Here is a 22,275-nt window from a genome sequence, read left to right on the forward strand (position 1 = left end):
CAAAAGCAAACAAGGAGATCAAAATGTCTCCCAAAGATCCCTATTAATTGAACAACCAGGCTGCTGTAATATATAGGGGTATAATACTCCCTGACAAATTGTCTAATGAGCTGTATGGGGTACAAGAAGTAACCGCTCCCAACACTGTGGGAGGACAGTTGCCACTAAAAGCCTATTGCAGGCCAAAATAATAAAGTTTTGTTGGTTCAAAAACAACGACGCATACTCTAATTATCATAAAAACAATTAAAACAGAAGGGTGATAGGTAACACTAAAGGGAAAATAGTGGACAGTCCCAATACAAGTAATCAAATATTCCCTAATAGTTACATAGTAGATGAGGTTGAAAAAAGACGTAGGTCCATCAAGTTCAACCTATGCTAAATTTAGACAACAGATACTTTATCCTATATCTATACTTACTTATTGATCCAGAGGAAGGCAAACAAAAAAAACCATTAAGGGGAAAAATTAATTCCTTCCTGACTCCAAGAATTGGCAATCGGATTAATCTCTAGTTCAACATCCTTCCCATGTATACTTATTTGGTATATCCCTGTATACCTTTCCCATCTAAAAAGATGGCCAACCTTTTTTTGAACAAATCTATTGTATCTGCCATCACAGTCTCCATGGGTAATGAATTACACATTTTAACTGCCCTTACGGTAAATAACCCTTTTCTTTGTTGCTGGTGAAATCTCCTTTCCTCCAACCTTAAGGGATGGCCTCGAGTCCTTTGTACTGCCCGTGGGATGAATAGTTCTTTTGAAAGCTCCTTGTATTGTCCCTGAATATATTTGTATGTAGTTATCATATCCCCTCTTAGACGCCTCTTTTCTAATGTAAATAAATCTAATTTAGCTAGCCTCTCCTCATAAGTTAGAATGTCCATCCCCTTTATTAATTTGGTGGCTCTTCTCTGCACTCTCTCTAGTTCCATAATGTCTTTTCTTAGGATTGGTGCCCAAATTTGTACTCCATATTCAAGGTGTGGTCTTACTAATGCTTTGTAAAGGGGCATAATTATGTTTACTTCCCTTCCATCCACTGCCCGTTTGATGCAAGATAAGATCTTGTTTGCCTTTGCAGCTACTGCATGACATTGGGCACTATTGCTAAGCCTGCTGTCTACAAGCACCCCTAAATCCTTCTCCATCAAGGATTCCCACAATATATCTCCATTTAATTTGTATGTCGCCTTTTTATTCTTGCATCCCAAATGCATAACCTTACATTTATCTGTATTAAACCTCATCTGCCATCTACCTGCCCACGTTTCCAGTCCCTCCAAGTCCTTCTGAAGAGAAATTACATCCTGCTCTGATTCTATTACCTTACACAATTTAGTATCATCAGCAAAGATGGAGACTTTGCTCTCAATCCCGACCTCAAGGTGATTAATAAACAAGTTAAAAAGCAGGGGTCCCAGTACCGATCCCTGAGGTAATCCACTCACGATTTTAGCCCAACCTGAAAAAGCTCCATTTATGACAACCCTCTGTTGTTTGTCCTTTAACCAGTTTTCAATCCAGGTGCATATATTATTACTGAGTCCAATTTTCTTTATTTTATACACCAACCTCTTGTGTGAAACCATATCAAAAGCCTTTGCAAAATCTAAGTAGACCACATCAACTGCACTACCCTGGTCTAAATTCCTACTTACCTCCTCAAAGAAACAAATAAGGTTAGTTTGGCAAGATCTATCCTTCATAAATCCATGCTGACTATTACTAATAATTTTGTTTTCCATTAGGTATTCCTGAATATTATCCCGTATTAAACCTTCAAGTAGTTTCCCTACTATTGAAGTCAGGCTTACAGGTCTGTAATTTCCCGGTTGTGATCTAGCTCCCATTTTAAATATAGGCACCACATCTGCTTTACGCCAATCTTGTGGTACTGAGCCTGTGGAAATGGAGTCCTTGAATATTAAATATAATGGTTTTGCTATGACTGAGCTTAACTCCTTGAGAACTCTTGGATGTATGCCATCAGGGTCAGGTGCCTTATTTACTTTCATTTTTTCAAGTCGCTTATGAACTTCTTCCTCAGTTAACCAATTGTTCATTAATATGGAGGTTGTGGCTTCCTCTTGCGGCACTACTATTGACAACAAAGAAGAAAAAAGTTAGAAGCGCAGTCAATATGGGGTTGTGGTCAAACTCTATATCTTTATTAAAAAATCTTGTCCCAGGGATAACCCTCTAGGACAACAACAACATAAAAATCAATACATAAATGGTAATATTAAGAACTGTGCAGGGGAAGCTATTGTGCAATTGCACTTGATGGGTCTCCAAGGGGTTAAAAACAGGAAACAAGTCACCCTGACGAAGCCTTTTGGTGAAACGCGTAGGAGGTGGAGCATAGGGTGTTTGCTTTCATTCAGTGCAGTGGAGCAGAGCTGGTAACATCATACGCTGAGCTCCAGCTGATCAAACTTGTTTGCCTGGTCATCGGCAACCATCAGGAGGAGGAGAGCTGACAGACGAAGCCCAGAGACTACCGGGAAGGGTCTGTGCGTCACAGCCGGAAGTGACATCAGACCCGGACACCCGGAGGGCTGTATGGTATTGTGTGCCATAGCGCATCTGAGCAGTGTGTACCGGAGCGGATTTTGGGATTAAAGGAAACTACTGGACCCCCACGGATCAACAGTGAATCAAGGGTGAGCATATTGAGCATTGTCTCAACCCTGGGGTACCCCTCTTTACCTAAACCTGCCCGGGCAGTGCACAGCTTGCAGGACTGAGACTCTCTACTGGGTAATTCCCGTTTTTAACCCCTTGGAGACCCATCAAGTGCAATTGCACAATAGCTTCACCTGCACAGTTCTTAATATTACCATTTATTATTTGATTTTTATGTTGTTGTTGTCCTAGAGGGTTATCCCTGGGACAAGATTTTTTAATAAAGATATAGAGTTTGACCACAACCCCATATTGACTGCGCTTCTAACTTTTTTCTTCTTTGTTGTCACGGTTATATCAGGGACTGGGGGTTCCCTGTTTTAAGAAGCTGCGCCATACATTGGGTTGTGGCTATCTTACTCATATTTTGGTTAGCAATACCCTATACGCACCGGACTGGTTCATGTCACATGCTTTTTGTTTTTATTTTATTTTTTTATAACTTTTGTTTGATGCACATATTCGTAGTAACATCCCATTTGGCGCTTTTTTATTTTTTGTTTTTTCTTGTATGTCACTACTATTGAACTTGATTCTTCCCTGGTAAACACAGAGGCAAAGAATTTGTTTAATACCTCAGCTTTTTCCTTATCTCCAATAATCTGCCTACCCATCTCACACTGAAAGGGTCCTATATTTTCTTTTCTCGTTTTTTAGTTATTAAGGTACTTAAAGAACTTTTTTGGGTTGACCTTACTTTCTATTGCAATCCTTTTTTCATTATCCATTTTTGCTAATTTGATTGCCCTTTTGCAATTTTTGTTACATTCCTTATAATTCTGATACGATGTCTCTGTCCCTTCTGACTTAAAGAATCTAAACGCCTTCCTCTTCTTGTCCATGGTGGTAACTAGATCGTAATGTGGGGGGGAGGGTGGGGGGTGAATAGAGAGGTATCTATATTATGCCTAGACGGTCAAATGTACACTATTCAACAGATACCAGTTGAATGGCAATAGGGTAACACCCAGATACCTAAATTGGCTCTGGGATACCAGTACAATGTATACCCTGACAGTGTATAGGGTAGGTATAGTCTCCTCTCTATGTATACAACACGGGTAGCTATCTGTGATAAATAACAATGTATAGACTTGATAACTCAGTACAATCATGAAATAGAATTATCACACAGGAGCATTCCTCTAACAGCAAAATCTCAGTAGGTAACACCATAAGTACCAGATTCTCACTGTGGTGCAGATAAACGTAGTCACATCAGCTGTTATAACTTCGAGTCTACTCACAATTGTGGCCGCACATACTGCATCCAAGCTAGGATGCCCGCCGCCCACCATAAAATACCCATCTCCCAATGCACCAGAGCGATCTCACCCGTGACCTCTGCGACGTCACCGCGATTACGTCATTCCCGACGTACGTTTCGCGCTTGGGGCTGGCGCTTTCTCAAGGTGGGAGGTGGTTTTTTGAACCAATAAAACTTTATTATTTTGGCCTGCAATAGGCTTTTAGTGGCAACTGTCCTCCCACAGTGTTGGGAGCGGTTACTTTGTGTACCCCATACAGCTCATTAGACAATTTGTCAGGGAGTATTATACCCCTACACATTATAGCAGCCTTGTTGTGAAATTAATAGGGATCGTTGGGAGACATTTTGATCTCCTTGTTTGCTTTTGTGTGCCCCTTAAGTGAAAGCCTGTATTTTCTTCAAAAATAAACTATCATGATGATTAATGACTGATTTTATGTAAATTCTTTTAAATACACCCAGGTGATTCATACAGGGGGACTGCCCCTTTAAAGTCAGGATATACTATTCATTGTTTTTCTACCATCTAAACAAGAAGGGTGTCACAGGAGACCAGGACCTTTTACAAATTTATACCGGGATCATTCAATAGGCAAAACAAGGCAGTGAAATAAAATGGGGTTTATTTGGATACAACCTCGGAAACACAACAGAAATACAAAAGACAGAAATATACAAACTTACTGGGGTCTGGGGTAAGTAGATCTTTCCTAGGTGCAGGGCGCCCGCTTGCAAGGGCTTACCCTGATCGGGACCTTGTCCCGGACGTCCTGGACCGAGATTCAGTAGAAAATCCTGACCGGGACCTCGTCCTGATTGTCCTGGAACTGATTTCGTCGAGAAGTCATGGCCGTGACCGCTACGTTTGATTTGTACAACTTGGCCGTAAAAGACAGGACTGGTCTCTGCGAGGCAAACTTTCCTACTGTAGCTTCAAAACGAAGCCAGTTGGTCTGCTATTTCGAACAGAGCAACTTTGAAAAGCCCACCCTAGCTTCATCGACTCAAGTCACTGGATGGCCTGGTTCTCGGACTTGGCCATATCCATCCTGGAGGAAGGAGGAGCGACCAATCAGAGCGTGGGAACCCTATAGTAACAGGCGCTTGTCTCTTGGCTGACGTCAGGGGAGGAGGCGTCCGAACTTGGCAATTCGCCCTTCCTCGTCCACCAAACGTTCTTCTCACCTCTGGACATCCTCTCCTCTTTGAACTACGGACTCTATACAGACATGCCGGCGTCTATGCTGATGCCGTAGCTGACTGTATAGAGTCTTATAACAAATGTATAAAACATTATAAAGTACACTTTAACCTTGGGAAGCATTATACTTATAAGGGAAATGGATTGGGGATATTTGGGCTTGAAACTCAGGAGTCCGGGGGACACTGGGTTGCCCCGGTGTAATTCACCCCGCATAACAGCAAATCATGGCTGCTCGCCGGGGAATATGAAAGGACTACCGGTAACTTCGACCCCCGAACTCCTGCAAATAAAATAATTGTATTTCTACCCAAATACCCCACCTAAAACTTACACATACAAAGTTTCACATTTCTAGGGCCAAGGGAACATGAAAACAGAGAAAAGCAGGGATCACTTTATTTTTCACATGTATAATCTTATGGTGCTATTTAGCTGCCAGGGACCCCACGGTTTCAGGGGTAACCAGAGGGCTTAACCTTTATTGTATAGCCTGGTTACCCCCTCTCTTCACAAAGGGTGTTTGTTTTCTTAAAGAAAATCTAGTTTCATTTTCTTTCACAAAGTGAACGTGTGGTTTAGTAAATGAATATGTAGTGTTACTGTGCTCGCTCTGTGTGCGGTATCTGTCCATGTATGGCAAGTTCACACATCTAGTTTAAATAAAATCACAGATTCTGTCATTGTTGTTGAGTTTATTTAGCGATCGTAGGATGCACCAATTAGGAGGTCATTAATATACAGGAATCTAGAGATGAGTGATGCTGGCTAATGTAAGGAACAGCGGTGAGTATGGTAAATATCTGGCAGTGAACAAGACAGGTCTTCTCACATCTCTACAAGGGCAGCCAATGGCAAACTTCCCGGGTTTAATCTCCAAACATCAGAGGTTGTAAGAAGAGCCCAGCGGTGCCCAAGATGCAGACCAGCACAAAAAGCCACAGGAAGATGCGATCGATCACCATTGCAACGTATTTCCAGTCGTCCTCAATCTGCAGGAGAGAGGGAGATCGTTGGCGAATGTCGACCTTAGCAATTAGTTATGGGAATCGTGGATGTGCGGATAGACATGGTCGTTCCATGATAACCGCATACATACATATAGCAGATTTGGCCGTCACTGTATCCGTGTCCTGCGGAATGGGACATTTATTTGATCAGCGGCCGTCTTGCCGTGATCGACCAAGTCTCTGCCGGAGTTCGGCCACAGAGTGACCCTCCGCCGCTGGTAGCTCAGCCACCGGCCACTTTGCCAAGGTAAGTTAATTTTAAGTGTTAGGGTATGGGGTTAAGAATAGGGGTTTTAGGGTAAGGAGTTAGGTTTTTAGAGTAGGGGAATAGGATAAGGAGCTAGGTTTTTAGAGTAGGGGATTAGGTTAAGTGGTTAAATTTTTAGAGTAGGGGATTAGGGTAAAGGGGTTAGGTTTTTAGAGTAGGGGAATAGGGTAAAGGGTTAGGTTTTTAGAGTAGAGGAATAGGATAAGGAGCTAGGTTTTTAGGGTAGGGGAAGAGGGTAAGGGTTTATAGGGTAAGAGGTTCAGGTTTTAGGGTACGGGTGGCATTAGTAATAGGGGTTACGGGTTAGGGGGGTTTTAGGGTAAGGGATATGGTTAGGGACTTACCTTGGAGGAGAAACGGCCGGCGGAGAGAGGTCCCTGCGGCGAGGTGAGTCACGGTTAAACGCCGGTGGAGATCTAGTCGCGGCAACACGACCGGGACCAAGTGTTCTAGAGCGCATGTCCTGTACCTACTGAGAACCACATGGCCCAGTGATTGGGTTTCCTCTGTAGGATTTGTTCTGTTTTACGAGCGTGTATGTCAAAATAAGGATTTCTCTGTGTCGCAAACATTGTTATTATCGCGTCAGCATTTTATTATTCATCGTATTGTTGGGTTTACATAGAATTTTATGTTGGTTTCTGTACATATTCAGGGTTAGTTTTGTGGGAGAACTCACGGAAAATCAGCCCCAGAACATTGCTCTGTATATTGCTATTAATTTAGGGAGTGTATTGGGGCGTATGTACTAAGTATTGCAATACCCTAAGACCGGGGGGCTCAACCCCAGTCCTCAAGCCCCCTCCAACAGGTCAGGTTTTCAGGATATCCCAGCTTAAGCACAGGTGGCTCAATCAGTCCCTACTTCAGCACAGGTGGCTCAATCAGTCTCTGCTTCAGCACAGGTGGCTCAATCAGTCACAGCTTCAGTACAGGTGGTTCAGAGGCTCAGTCTTTGACTGAGCCTCTGATTGAGCCACCTGCGCTGAAGCTGGGATGTCCTGAAAAACCTGACCCGTTGGGAGGGCTTGAGGACTGGATTTGATAACCCCTGCCCTAAGACATCTTACTGTTAATTAACGTGTCTCCTGACATGAGGAGATGTCTTACTGTATGGAATAGACAGAAATGGGTACTTGGCCGCCACTCCTGTCTATTCAAAGAGCTATGCTTGGATTATCCGTGGTGCGTGGCGTCTCCGTGGTGTGTGGCGTCTTCGTGGTGCGTGGCGTCTTCGTGGTGAGTGGCGTCTCCGTGGTGGGATCCCACAACCGTCATACATTTCAAAAATAGAGGACAAGGAGTAGTCGCACTCGTAGGGTTCAAACGATGCTCAGACCATTCTAACAGTATTCAAAAGACACAAATAGTGGCACAGCGTTTCGTGGGATGGGATCACTGTGTACGCTGTGCCACTATTTGTCTCTTGAATAGTGTTAGAATGGTCTGAGCATCGTATGAACACTACGAGTGCCACTACTTCTCCTTTGTTTTATGGAATAGCTCTGCTTAGTAAATATCGCCCTAAGTCTGCTTTGTGTGTGTGTGTGTATCAGTGTGTGTGTGTGTGTGTATCAGTAGGTGTGTGTTTCTGAGCCGGTCTTCTGTGTGTGTGTGTATCAGTTTGTTCTGTGCGTTTCAGTGTATGTGTATGTATCGGAGTCAGTCTTCTGTGTTTGTGTGTGTGTGTATATCAGTCTGCTCTTTGTGTGTGTGTGTGTGTGTGTGTGTATCAGTGTGTGTGTGTGTGTATCAGTGGGTGGGTGTTTCTGAGCCAGTCTTCTGTGTGTGTGTGTATCAGTTTGTTCTGTGCGTTTCAGTGTATGTGTATGTATCAGAGTCAGTCTTCTGTGTTTGTGTGTGTATATCAGTCTGCTCTTTGTGTGTGTGTGTGTGTGTGTGTGTATGTGAGTCAGTCTGCTCTGTGTGTGTGTGTGTGTGTGTGTGTCAGTCTGCTGTGTGTGTGTGTGTGTGTGTGTGTGTGTGTGTGTGTCAGTCTGCTCTGTGGGTGTGTGTGGGTGTGTGTGTGTGTGTGTGTATGTGAGTCAGTCTGCTCTGTGGGTGTGTGTGTATGTGAGTCAGTCTGCTCTGTGGGTGGGTGTATGTGAGTCAGTCTGCTCTGTGGGTGGGTGTATGTGAGTCAGTCTGCTCTGTGTGTGTGTGTGTATGTGAGTCAGTCTGCTCTGTGGATGGGTGTATGTGAGTCAGTCTGCTCTGTGGGTGGGTGTGTGTGAGTCAGTCTGCTCTGTGGGTGTGTGAGTATGTGAGTCAGTCTGCTCTGTGGGTGGGTGTGTGTGAGTCAGTCCGCTCTGTGGGTGTGGGTGTATGTGAGTCAGTCTGCTCTGTCGGTGGGTGTGTATGTGAGTCAGTCTGCTCTGTGTGTGTGTGTGTATGTGAGTCAGTGCTCCGTGTGCATTAGTGTGTGTATGTGAGGGAGTCTGCTCTGTGTGTATCAGTGTGTGTGAGTGAGTCTGCTCTGTGTGTATCAGTGTATGTGTGTATGTGAGTCAGTCTGCTCTTTGTGTATCAATGAGTGTGTTTATGTAAGTCTGTTTTGTGTGTATCAGTGTATGTGTGTGTGTGTGTGTGTATGCAAGTCAGTCTGCTCTGTGTGCATCAGTGTATGTATGTTATATACAAACTGTATTTGTCCACTAGAAGTGGTCTTTTTTCCCGTCCACCAGTGAACCACGCACACAATTTCTAATTTAGAAGTGCTATCTGACTTGTATATACAGTAATATGTGTATCAGTTTGTATCTGAGTCAGTTTGCTCTATGTATGTGTGTGTGTGTGTGTGTGTGTGTGTGTGTGTGTGTGTGTGTGTGTGTGTGTGTGTGTGTGTGTGTGTGTGTATCTGAGTCAGTCTGCTCTGTGTGTGTTTGTGTGTGTATCAGTTTTCTCTAAAACTATCATTATACGCTAGGAGGAGGCGGGGTGAGTGCATGTATGTACGAATGTCTGTCTCTGTGACTGTATGTACTGTATGTTTGCGTGCATGTGTACATGCACAAGTGAATACTTGTCTGAGTCTGCGTATATTCACATGACTTGTTATAAACTTGTTTTGTATTTACCCAATATGTCCTTTATATCCGCTTCTCCCACAACCCCCTGAAACCCAGTACACATTTAGACGGAGAAATTCTCTCTCTCACCTCATTGGCTTCATTCTGCGTCCTCATATGCTCGGCAATAAAATGCACACTCTCTATGGCTTCTCTCAATTCTGGGGATAACCTCGAATTGGAAAGATGATCGTCTACCGATTCCAAGCTGGAACCTCTTATAAGGTTACATGCAACATCTGAGCCATACAATCTTCTCACCTGTCCACAGGCACAAGTGCTGTCCTGGTACTGGAAATGGCCATTAATGCTTCTACTTTCAGAACTGCTGATGCTACTTATGTGAAAGATCTCCGCATTCAGAGGGGGTTGTGCAGTGTACATCTCTTCCTTTGTCGGTCTCGTCATGAATATTATTCTTGGAAGCATGTGCAAGAAAATCGTCTTCACCCACTCGGGCATCGTGTGCGTTTTGGGACTTCGATAGTGTACATTCAGCACAAATACAGTGATCACAATCGACAGCGTCACAAAAATCATAGTGAAAAGCAAATATTCGCCGATGAGCGGGATCACTAGAGACGTGGAGGGAATAATTTCGGTAATAACCAGGAGAAACACCGTGAGGGATAAGAGGACAGACATGCACAGGGTAACCTTTTCTCCGCAGTCCGACGGCAAGTAGAAAACCAAGATGGTTAAGCAAGAAATGAGGAGGCAGGGGATTATCATGTTGATTGTGTAGAATAAAGGCAGGCGGCGGATATATAAGGAGTAGGTGATGTCCTGGTAAATTTCCGCGCAGCAGTTGTATTTCATTTCGTGCTTGTATCCGGGAGCTTTGATGATAACCCACTCGCCACTCTCCCAGTACTCTTTCAGGTTGATGGCAGAGCCGATCATCACCAGATCGATCTTTGCTTTGTCGTACGTCCAAGAGCCGAACTTCAAGGTGCAGTTCTGGTAGTCGAATGGGAAGAAGGTGACGTCGATCTTGCAGGAGCTCTTAAAAATAGTCGGGGGGATCCAGGTGACGTCACCTGTGTGTTTCAACAGGGCCTTGGCTTTGTCATCCACCTGGAATGCTCCTACGGCGCTGGGAAAAGGTGAAGGAGGCGTCTGAAGCGATCAAGCTCAGAAAGTAAAGAAGGAATCTCTACGGGGCCACAGCCAGGATATCCAAGGGTAGACATCATAAATAGATATGTGAGTACTAATCTTAATAACTGTCACACTGCAGATAGTACAGAAAGGGCCAGAGCACAAAGGTGTGTCTGTGTGCAGGGGACCCGTGTGTCTGTGTGCATGGGCCCCATGTTTCTGTGTTCAGGGGCCCCCTTGTGTGTCTGTGTGCAGGGGCCCCATGTATCTGTGTGCAGGGCCCCCTGAGTGTCTGTGTGCAGGGGCCCCTGTGTGTCTGCGTTCATGGACCCCATGTGTCTGTGTTCAGGACCCCGTGTGACTGTGTGCAGAGCCCCAGGTGTATCTGTGTTCATGGCCCCCATGTGACTGTGTGCAGGGGGACAGTGGAGGGGAGGAGGAGCTCAGGAATCTCACGGGAATAGCCCTCTGACAATTACTGTATCCTCTTCCTGCTTCCTCCTTCATCCCTACAACAGTCAGCTGCCATCTTTCTTTATTCCTTTTACAAAAAAAGTGCAGTGCAATGTTCTGCTTAAAGGATCCGTTCCACCCAGACACCCACTTTAACATGAATAGGAAGCGGGGTGTCTCAAACTGGACCGTGTTATTTTCCGCTCCGGAGAGACCTGCTTCAAGGTCCCACCTGTTACTTACTGGAGGTTTAGATCTCCGGTGTCACACGGGCCAATAGGAAACTACAACATGATATAATTGTTTCCTATTGGCCCACGTAGCACAGAAGATTTAGACACCATTTGGTTTCCCCGGCAGGGAAAGTACAAGTTTCACCTTCCCTGGTAAGTATTTCAGGAAGCAATGGGTCCCAAGAGCTCAAATTAACATGGTTTAGCACCGGATACCCTCTGCTTCCTTTTAGGGTGACCTGATGTTCCTGTTTAGCCGGGACAATCCCTTTTTTTTGTCTGGTGCCTCCAAATGTCACGGTTTTCTCTGGGCCTAATGTGCAACCAGAAACCCCCCTAAGGGAGCGGCGTGCAGCAGCATAAACAGGTACGCTGCTTTAGCATATTGTGTAACATAGTGCCCTGTGTACACACCCACTATCACAATCATCTTCAGCCCTTGGCGTCCCACTGATGGATGAAGTCTCCCTCCAATGTTCTTCCAGGCACTGCGGTTACAAGTCTCTCTTCTCAACGACGCTCTAACACATGTTCAGATTTAAAGAAAAAAAAGACAAGCCCAACCTAATCTAAATCAGTGCACAATACAATACATTGAGTAGTATATATATATATAAACTTTCCCTGCTGCCAAGGTATTGTCTCTCACCCCAGAGACAGAAAGCTAGTCAGAGAAAAATACCTTTAGCGCAAATAGAAAGCGCCAATAAAGTGTTATGAAGCAAAATGTCTTTCACCAAATTGTTCTCAAATTACACAACAATCGGTGTTGCGTAAATTGAAGAAAAAAAACGTATCCAGAAGGGATCGATCCTCTTTCTCTTTATAAGGTTGTAGACACTCGAACTGAGCATCAGGACATGTGTAGGGAATCGGTGAACACGTCCTTTGCGGCGTGTTCCCTCCTTACCTGCTGCTCCTGCTGCCGCCGCGGCCACTGTTCCTGCCCATGAGCTCCCTCGCTCTCATTACAGAGCGCACACGCACCCACAGCTCTCCTAGCTGCCGCACGGAACCTGGTTCTGCCTCCCGCATCTCTCCCGCACGACCGCACACGCGATGACGTGCGACGATCCCCAGCTGCGTGGCAAGTCTCTCCTCCCTGCCTTGTTGCCTGCAGCCTATCCCAGCCCCGCTGGAGCCGCGCCTCCACTCCGGCTCCTGTTCCCATTGGTCTGCCCTGCCTGTAAATACTTCCTGATTCCTCCCATGCTTTGCTCAGCATAACCCTATGTAGCCTCGTGAAGCTCACTTCAGTGGTGCAGTGCTCTGTCTCCTTTGCAGTTAACCTCTTGTGTTCCGACTCGGCGTGTTTGTGGACCCTTCTGGATTTTGGATTTTAGCATACCCTCAACTACGGCGATCTCTCCTACCCTTGAACACCGCATATGGATTCGGACTACTGTCCTCTCTACAATCCCAGACCATGGCTTATGGACCCCAACTATCCTGTCTTATCCAATCCAAGGACTCGGCAAGTATACCACATTTCCTAAACTCTCCAACCCAGACCTGGCAATGATAAACTATCCGCCCTCCGCTGCTGCGGGTGTGTGGTGGTATACCTTCCCACCTCAGTACCGGGGTCTTGTCTTGTTTGTGGGCAGCGCGAGCGTTACAAAGTGTAAGGGATAGAGGGGGCGCCAACATCGTGTAATCGAGTTTTAATAAAAGTCTAGGATGTACAACTAAAAAACTATTCCTCCCTTTGCTGCTCCTATTCTCCCGTGGTCAGCGGGGTCAATCCAGGCATACAAAACAAAAAAAGGGCGCAAGAGGAAAGAACAAAAACAAAATCAATTTGAGCACAATAAAATTTAGATATAAAAAGTAAATAACACTTACAATATAAAAGGGATCATAAAGATCCAGTCATCCACTCACCAAAGAACGCCACTTCCACGAAGGATTGGATCCTGAAATACAGGACCCCACAATCTCACAGTCCAGGTCTTATTAGGAAGGAGGTCAGCCCGTAGAGTGTTAAAAATGGAGGAAACAGCTTAGAGTTGGCGTCCTTGTGGAGGTGAAGGGATGGCAGCTTCCGGGTATCCGTCATCACGGTATCACGTAGCCACCTGATGACTTCACCACAACGCGTTTCGCGTCATTCAGACGGGAAACACGTTGTGGTGAGGTCATCATGCGAGTACGGGATACCTTGATGACGGATATCTGGAAGCTGCCATCTCTTCACCTCCACGAGGACCCCAAGGCTGGACTGCCTTTTTCCTAATAAGACCATTGTGGGGTCCTGTATTTTCAGGATCCGTTATTTGGTGAGTGGGTGACTGGATCTTTATGATCCCTTTTATATTGTAAGTGTTATTTGCTTTTTATATATACATTTTATTGTACTTAAATTGATTTAGTTTTTGTTCTTTCCTCTTGCGCCCTTTTTTTGTTTTTTAAGATGTACAACTGACTCAATATTTAGGCGATACGAGGCGTGTCCTCACCACCGCGGCACCACGTAAGCGTCCTCTCCTAGGTTTCTGGTGCACTGCACTTCGGCGTCACATGGTAGCTTATCCGTCTCGCGATCGAACGCCCCTGGTGTCCAGTCAGCTGAAAACTTAGCTCATGCACAGTAAGCACCCTACGGGTTTCTCTGTGACTTCCTCAGGGGTGCTGAGAGTGGCTGCGTCACACTATTCATACAGTATATACCCTAGTTCTCCGATTCATTTAAAGTGACAGTGCTGAATATAAAAAAAATGTACATAGTATAGGACTGAAAACATCACTAATAATTGCAAATGCAATTAAAACAGCACGATTCATACAGTATGTAATGAGTATATCACATGTTTCATCTAGTGAGTACTAACGCACAATGTATTATTACACATGATAAACATTCTGACAAAATACAGAGAATCTACAAGAATATTACAAAATTCATCAATGGCACAATACAATTCATCATCTTATTGTAACGCTTGTGCTCACCACGAACAAGGCGGGACCCCGGTTCTGAGGTGGGAAAGTATTAAACTGTGCACCCACAGCAGCGGAGGCACGCCTGGAGGGTGGATAGTCAAGATCGCCGGGTCTGGATTGGAGAGAGTGGGTTAGTCTGGATACTTGCCGAGGTCCTAGGTTGGTGCCAGGAGAGTAGTCAGTGTCCGGAGTGCCGAGGTCAGGGGTTGGAGCCAGTAGGAAGGTAGTTAGTCTGATTGCCGTGGCCGGGGATAGAGAAGTGCGGATGGTCTGAGGCAAGCCGGGGTCGGTAATCCCAGAGAGAGGTTCTAATGTCAAGCCGGGTCGGTACACAGGAGAAATAAGCAGCAACAAAGTTAAAGCACAAGGCAGGGCAGGGACGTGGAAACACAAGGTTACCATGAACTATGCTCAGCAAGGAATGAGTGAGACAGCTGAGATTATGTAGCAGTGAAGCACGAATGGGAGAGAGGGGTGGAGCGGAGGCGGAGATTGGCAGTAAGGTGCAGGAGACAGGTGAGAGAGATTAGCATACTTGCCTCGCAGCTGGGGAGCGGTGCACGACGTCACGTGTGCGCTCCGCATGTGACGGGCGCGTGTTGTGTACGGAGGGCGGAGCCAAGCTCCGTGGTGGAGTAGAAAGTCCTCGTGTGCGCGCGCGTTCTGTAAGCGGCTCGGAGGTGTGTGGAGCAGCAGGTAAGGAGGGGACATGCCGCAGGGGACGTGTTCCCAGATTCCTTACACTTATAAGGCAGGGTAGCGCAAACTAGGAGGTGCGAGAGGCGGTTGCAGAGGCCCCGCGCTCTGCCCCAAGGCATTTAAATTAAATGCTGGGGGATTGTGTGAGGCCTCTGCAACTTCCCTTACATTGATTCAGGTGGCTGGTGTGACGCGCCGTCAAATGGGAGGTCAGGAGAGGAGAGGTGCGGAGTCCAGATATGAAGCAGGGGTCAGGCAGCAGCAGGAACAAGGCAGGAATGTAGCAAGGCACATGGCAGGATGCAGCAACGTACAAGGCAGGAATGCAGCAAGGCACAGCGTCACACGAAGTTATGCTCAGCAATGAGTGAATGAGCAAGGCAGATATTTAAGGAGCCATCAACCAATGAAAAGCTAGGGCGGAGCAGAAGAGGGGAATCCTATAGGCTGCTGGGTCACACAGGTGTGCCCTATCACACAGCCAAATTAGAAGCGGAGGCGGAGCTACATGTCGCGAGCGTTGCTGACGTGGAGGACTGTTGACCTGGTCGCGCGTCACTTGCGCACCACGCATGCCCTTCTGCAGAGGGTGCCCGAGTCTTGGAGGCGGAACCGAGCGAGTGCTGTTCCGTGCGCGTCACTATGGTCAGGGGGGCGGAGTCCGGTGCGCGCGTCACTCCCGGGCCTGCCTGTCACAGAAGCGGGGGTGGAGACTGGGAAGGAGGTTAGAGGGGAGGCTGGGTGAACGAGCATGCCGCATGCTTTTGCGGAGGCGGGGCTTGGAGACGGAGCCCGCGGGAGGACAGACTGAGTGCGCGCAGTCCGTGCGCATGCGTAACAGGACCATGAGATCGTGCATCCTGGGCGTCTGTTGTTGCAAGAGTTCTCAGGTGAAGAGAAGGTCTCTAGCCGCCAGAATGGAGAATCCTCACAGCTACAGGAATTAAGAAAAGGAAATCATGATACATGGCTGTGACGATAGGTGCAATGTGGCTCTTCTAATAGAGGTAAGTCCCAGCCATTGCCCCATCGTCTAGCTGTATATACAGGGTAGCTCTGTATATTCATCCTATTGTGGCTTATCTGGCCAAAGCATGTACGTGAAAAATGATTGTACCGTTTATTGTTACTGAACTATTGGCGTTGGTGTAGAACTGTGTGTTCTGTGTTCCCTATGTATGCTAGACTGGTGTAACGATTGCTCGACACAAACAGGACGGGACAGCGAGGCCGAGGTGGGGATTTGTAAACACCGACCTGAAGCCGAGAGGCCACGTGTGCAGGTTTGTTGTCGCATAGCTGGGTTCAGGGTTTGGAGAAGTAAGGTAGTAGATATACTCGCCCTGATCGAGGGTAGGAGACTGGAGGGTAGTTGAGGTCATTGAGATCGAGGATAGTAGAATGTAGAGTGGAAGATATCCAAGCCGAGGTCGAGGGTTGCAGAGGTCCGGGAAGTAGGGTAGGGGTCTGTGGTCAAGGTAACTGGAATGCAAGATAAGATAGCGCAAGGCAAGACAAGCAAGGCAGTGTACGGCAAGCAGAAGCTTGTGGACAGCACTTCCTCACAGGTAGAGACTACTATGCTCAGCTGATTTGGAGCAGGGATCGCTGAGCATATAAAGGTCAGTGAACCAATCGGATGAGAGGTACACAACAGTAGCAGATGATTGACTCTTGATTGTAGAGCCAATCCAAGATAAGGAGCACAGCTGAATACGATAATCACTATCATACTACTTGATCATCACGGGGCAGGTGTCCTAGATTAATCAGCTGTTCTGCTGTCAGTGCTAACGTGTTTGGATCCTGCGCCTGAGAACCAATGGACGGCGCCTGCACATGATCTTCTCAGAGCAAGGTGCGTCACAGGGCGTGTGCTCCACAACAGTGGGGAATTTAAACTTGCTACCTCAGAAATAGCCAGCTATACTTACGGACTTTAAACTGATTCAAGAGTGGAAGCTGCACTGGGAAAGGCATTTTGGTGGTGCTGGGCACCTATACTGTTTAGGATTCCCCTTGTATGGGCCAGGGACTGTGAGTAAAGCTCTATTATGATTTGTGTTAGGTCTGCTGGCTCTCGCCAGAATAACAATTATTTTATTTGACTCCGATGTCCTGTCTGGTGCTTAATCCCATGAAATAGTCCTGGTCTCCAGTGGCAATAGCAAACGCCCAAGATAATGTCAACATTCATGGTATCAAAAACATGACAAATGATTAACGAAGCTATCGCACAATATTAAAATACAGGAGAGTCATAGATACGAACCATTCCCAAGTTGAAAACAAGATAACGCCACAATGGCTATAGGACTAACAATAACCATCACAACTTGTATTACGTCATTTTTTTTCTAACACGCTACCCACCAATGTATTCGAGCAATGGAGAAGAGAGGCTGTAACCGCAGTACCTGGAAGATCATTGGAGAGGCTTCATCCACCAGTGGATCAACAAGGGGCGAAGATGATGGAATATATATATAAATATGTATATATATATATATATATATATATGCACCTTAACCCTGGCTGTGCTCAAAGCTGTGACCATGCAGCAAGCTTAAGCCTATAGGGAACCATGTTAAAAATGTTTTTTGAAGCAAAAGGTGGCACTGTGTGCTCATTTGCATGTCATTTCCCAGAATCCCTTGCTGCAGTGAAAATGCTGTGTGCTGGGTGATAATGGTGAAAGGTGGGGTTGCAGACCTGCCTAAGACATGCAGATGAGCATACAGTTGTATTTACATTTATATTTATATATATATATATATGTATATATGTATATATGTGTGTGTATGTGAGTGTGTGTGTACACACATACACACATACACACACACACACACACACACACTTTTACAGTATATGGTCATGTCCTTGAAACGCATTAAGCATATGCCTCCAAAACATATATACTATGTATATGTGTACAGATATATTTATAGACGCAGTATTAAAAATATATATATCTGCATACATATACCTATATAGGGTATATATTCTTACTTGTTATATAAGACAATATCCGGCTTCCATATCTGATCAGCAGGAACTCGAATAAACTTGATGCCTCCATATTGACTTTGATTCCATTTTAACTTATAATCATTCCATATCTAGAATACAAAACAACAGCAACGAGGCAATAAGGCAACAACGCAATGAGACAGTGACACAACCATGCATTGAGGCAGTGACACAACCATGCAATGAGACAGTGACACAACCATGCAATGAGACAGTGACACAAGGACGCAATGAGGTAGTGACACGATGACGCAATGAGGCAGTGACACAACCATGCAATGAGGCAGTGACACAACGACGCAATGAGGCAGTGACACGACGACGCAATGAGGCTGTGGTACTATGAGGCAATGACGCAATGAGACTGTGGCATTATGAGGCAAAGACGCAATGAGACTGAGTCAGTGATGCAATGAGACAATGAGATAATGTCACAATAAGGCACAGACAACGATGCAATGAGACAATGAGGCAGTAACACAATGACGCAATGAGACAAGGCAATGATACAGTTCAATGAGAATGACGGAATGAGACAATGAGACAACGATGCAATGAGGCTATGCAATGTTTCAATGAGACAATGATAGAATGAGACAATGATGGAATGAGACAATGATGGAATGAGACAATGATGAAATGAGACAATGAGACAAAGAGACAATGATGGAAGGAGACAGTGATGGAATGAGACAATGATGAAATGAGAAAATGATGGAATGAGAAAATGATGGAATGAGACAATGATGGAATGAGACAATGAGACAATGATGGAAGGAGACAATGATGGAAGGAGACAATGATGGAAGGAGACAATGATGGAAGGAGACAATGATGGAATGAGACAATGATGAAATGAGACAATGAGACAAAGAGACAATGATGGAAGGAGACAGTGATGGAATGAGACAATGATGAAATGAGAAAATGATGGAATGAGACAATGATGGAATGAGACAATGAGACAAAGAGACAATGATGGAAGGAGACAATGATGGAAGGAGACAATGATGGAAGGAGACAATGATGGAAGGAGACAATGATGGAAGGAGACAATGATGGAATGAGACAATGATGGAATGAGACAATGATGGAATGAGACAATGGTGGAATGAGACAATGGTGGAATGAGACAATGATGGAATGAGACAATGAGACAAAGAGACAATGATGGAATGAGACAATGATGGAATGAGACAATGATGAAATGAGAATGAGACAATGAGACAATGATGGTATGAGACAATGACGGAATGAGACAAAAAGACAATGATGGAATAAGACAATGATGGAATGAGACAATGAGACTATGATGGAATGAGACAATGATGGAATGAGACAATGAGACAGTGATGGAATGAGACAATGATGGAATGAGACAATGGTGGAATGAGACAATGGTGGAATGAGACAATGATGGAATGAGACAATGATACAATGAGACAAAGAGACAATGATGGAATGAGAATGATGGAATGAGACAATGATGAAATGAGAATGAGACAATGAGACAATGATGGTATGAGACAATGACGGAATGAGACAAAGAGACAATGATGGAATAAGACAATGATGGAATGAGACAATGAGACCATGATGGAATGAGACAATGATGGAATGAGACAATGAGACAGTGATGGAATGAGACAATGATGGAATGAGACAATGATGGAATGAGACAATGATGGAATGAGACAATGGGACAAAGAGACAATGATGGAAGGAGACAATGATGGAAGGAGACAATGATGGAAGGAGACAATGATGGAATGAGACGATGATGGAATGAGACAATGATGGAATGAGACAATGAGACAAAGAGACAATGATGGAAGGAGACAATGATGGAAGGAGACAATGATGGAAGGAGACAATGATGGAAGGAGACAATGATGGAAGGAGACAATGATGGAATGAGACAATGATGGAATGAGACAATGATGGAATGAGACAATGGTGGAATGAGACAATGGTGGAATGAGACAATGATGGAATGAGACAATGAGACAATGAGACAAAGAGACAATGATGGAATGAGACAATGATGAAATGAGACAATGATGAAATGAGAATGAGACAATGAGACAATGATGGTATGAGACAATGACGGAATGAGACAAAAAGACAATGATGGAATAAGACAATGATGGAATGAGACAATGAGACCATGATGGAATGAGACAATGATGGAATGAGACAATGAGACAGTGATGGAATGAGACAATGATGGAATGAGACAATGGTGGAATGAGACAATGGTGGAATGAGACAATGATGGAATGAGACAATGAGACAATGAGACAAAGAGACAATGATGGAATGAGAATGATGGAATGAGACAATGATGAAATGAGAATGAGACAATGAGACAATGATGGTATGAGACAATGACGGAATGAGACAAAGAGACAATGATGGAATAAGACAATGATGGAATGAGACAATGAGACCATGATGGAATGAGACAATGATGGAATGAGACAATGAGACAGTGATGGAATGAGACAATGATGGAATGAGACAATGATGGAATGAGACAATGATGGAATGAGACAATGGGACAAAGAGACAATGATGGAAGGAGACAATGATGGAAGGAGACAATGATGGAAGGAGACAATGATGGAATGAGACGATGATGGAATGAGACAATGATGGAATGAGACAATGACGGAATGAAACAGTGAGACAATAAGACAATACAGTTCAATACAGAGAGAGCCCCTGGACTGGATAATGATAGTACGGAATTGCTTCTAATATTTCAGGGATTTCTGTCACTTTCTTTACCCACCATAACTTATTTAATGTGTGCTTGAAACCCAGCCCAGCTTAATATTGCAAGGCCAATATCCTCACACTGATAGAACCCAAAAGGTGGAAACAGCTGTCTGTTGGTAAGTTTACTGGCTATGCTTAAAAGCGGTGTAATACAGCAGGCATAAGCTTATAGGGGTCCATGTGAAAGTGGACAAGAAACAAAAAGTGACACGCTGTGAGTGCTCATTTGCATGTAATTTCCCAGAATCCCTGGCTGCAGTGGAAGCATTGTACGCAAAGAGATAATGGGGAAGGGAAGGGCTGCCGACCTGTTTGAGATATGCGAATGTGCTCACAAGGAATATTTTAATTTGCTGTACACTGTATGGTCACTCGTTTTGTCACTTGTTTACTCACCCTAACTTATTGTGTGTCTGATTATAGCCACATACCAGACTCATTACACAGCCTGTAACCAGCCTTGCACTAATGAGATTCCAAAGGTCAAAAGAGTAGGTTACTGACTCAACACTTCTTTCACCGAGGCTGTGTTGGAAACGCTGTGTAATACGGCAAGCATACGCTTATAGGGGGTCTATGTTAAAATGGACAAGAAGCAAAAAGTGACCCACTGTGCTCATTTGCATGTCGTTACCCAGAATCCCTGGCTGCAGTGGAAGCATTGTATGCTGACATACTGGGGAAAGGCAGGGTTAGGGACCTGTCTGTGATGTGAATATGTTCCTAACGTGGGGTTTTCATTGCTCTTCTAATTTATCTGTTTCGCTTAATCACAGCAGCATATTTAGTTCACACAAAACAACGTAGGAAAAAAGTGTGAATTAACAATTTTCCTGAATATGGAACAGTTTACAGTCTTATCAGAAACTAGACAAGGTAAAAGATTGGACAAACCCTCCAAAGCATGTGGTTACTGTCGAAACACTAAGGGGCCTATGCTATAAGCGTTCATAAGCCACTTATCGAGCACTTATCGGCCAAAATGCCAACTACAATTCTGTAAGCGTCAATAAGTGGGCGATAAGACTGAATCGCCCCCAAAAATTGTGTCCATGGGTCCACAGGTGGTCCATGTGGGTTTCTGTGGGCCCTCGAATGGTCCCCGTGGGTGTCCGTGGGTCCACAGGTGGTTCCCGCGGGTGTTTGTGGGCCCTCAGGTGGTCCCCACACAGGTGTCCGGGGGTCTTTAGGTGGTCCCCGCGGGTGTCCTTGGGCCCTCGGGTGGTCCCCTGGGGGGTCCTGGGGTCCTCAGGTGGACCCCGCAGGTGTCTGTGGGCCCTCGGGTGGTACGCAGGGGGGTCTGGGGTCCTCGGGTGGTCCCAGCAGATGTCTGTGGGCCCTCGGGTGGTCCCTGCTGGCCTGCGGTACCAATCGTGGTCTAACATTTAAATAAATGATACCCTCTCTCCCTCCCCCATTCTCTGCCCCCCCCCCCAACACATACAGTACAGTAATGGGCAAAATAACTTATCGAGATATGGATAATAGCTCATTTGCCCATTATTAAATCAAACATTTGCC

General features: G+C 45.2%; 1 protein-coding gene across 2 annotated transcripts in view; it reads right to left on the reverse strand.

Annotated features, from left to right (window-relative positions):
- Positions 1-4,592: 4,592 nt before the first annotated feature.
- The window catches only part of LOC142469119 (neuronal acetylcholine receptor subunit alpha-3-like), a 36,813-nt gene continuing 19,130 nt past the window's right edge, over positions 4,593-22,275 (reverse strand). For both annotated transcript variants that reach the window (XM_075576044.1, XM_075576043.1), the window contains exons 4-6: positions 17,953-18,062; positions 9,605-10,610; positions 4,593-6,160 (exon numbers count right to left, since the gene is read on the reverse strand). In XM_075576044.1, coding sequence (XP_075432159.1) covers positions 6,038-6,160; positions 9,605-10,610; positions 17,953-18,062 — 1,239 coding nt within the window. In that variant the 3' untranslated portion in view covers positions 4,593-6,037. The remainder of the gene's footprint in view (positions 6,161-9,604; positions 10,611-17,952; positions 18,063-22,275) is intronic.

Source organism: Ascaphus truei, chromosome 18, assembly GCF_040206685.1.
Source record: "Ascaphus truei isolate aAscTru1 chromosome 18, aAscTru1.hap1, whole genome shotgun sequence".
In the NCBI taxonomy this organism is placed as follows: domain Eukaryota; kingdom Metazoa; phylum Chordata; class Amphibia; order Anura; family Ascaphidae; genus Ascaphus; species Ascaphus truei.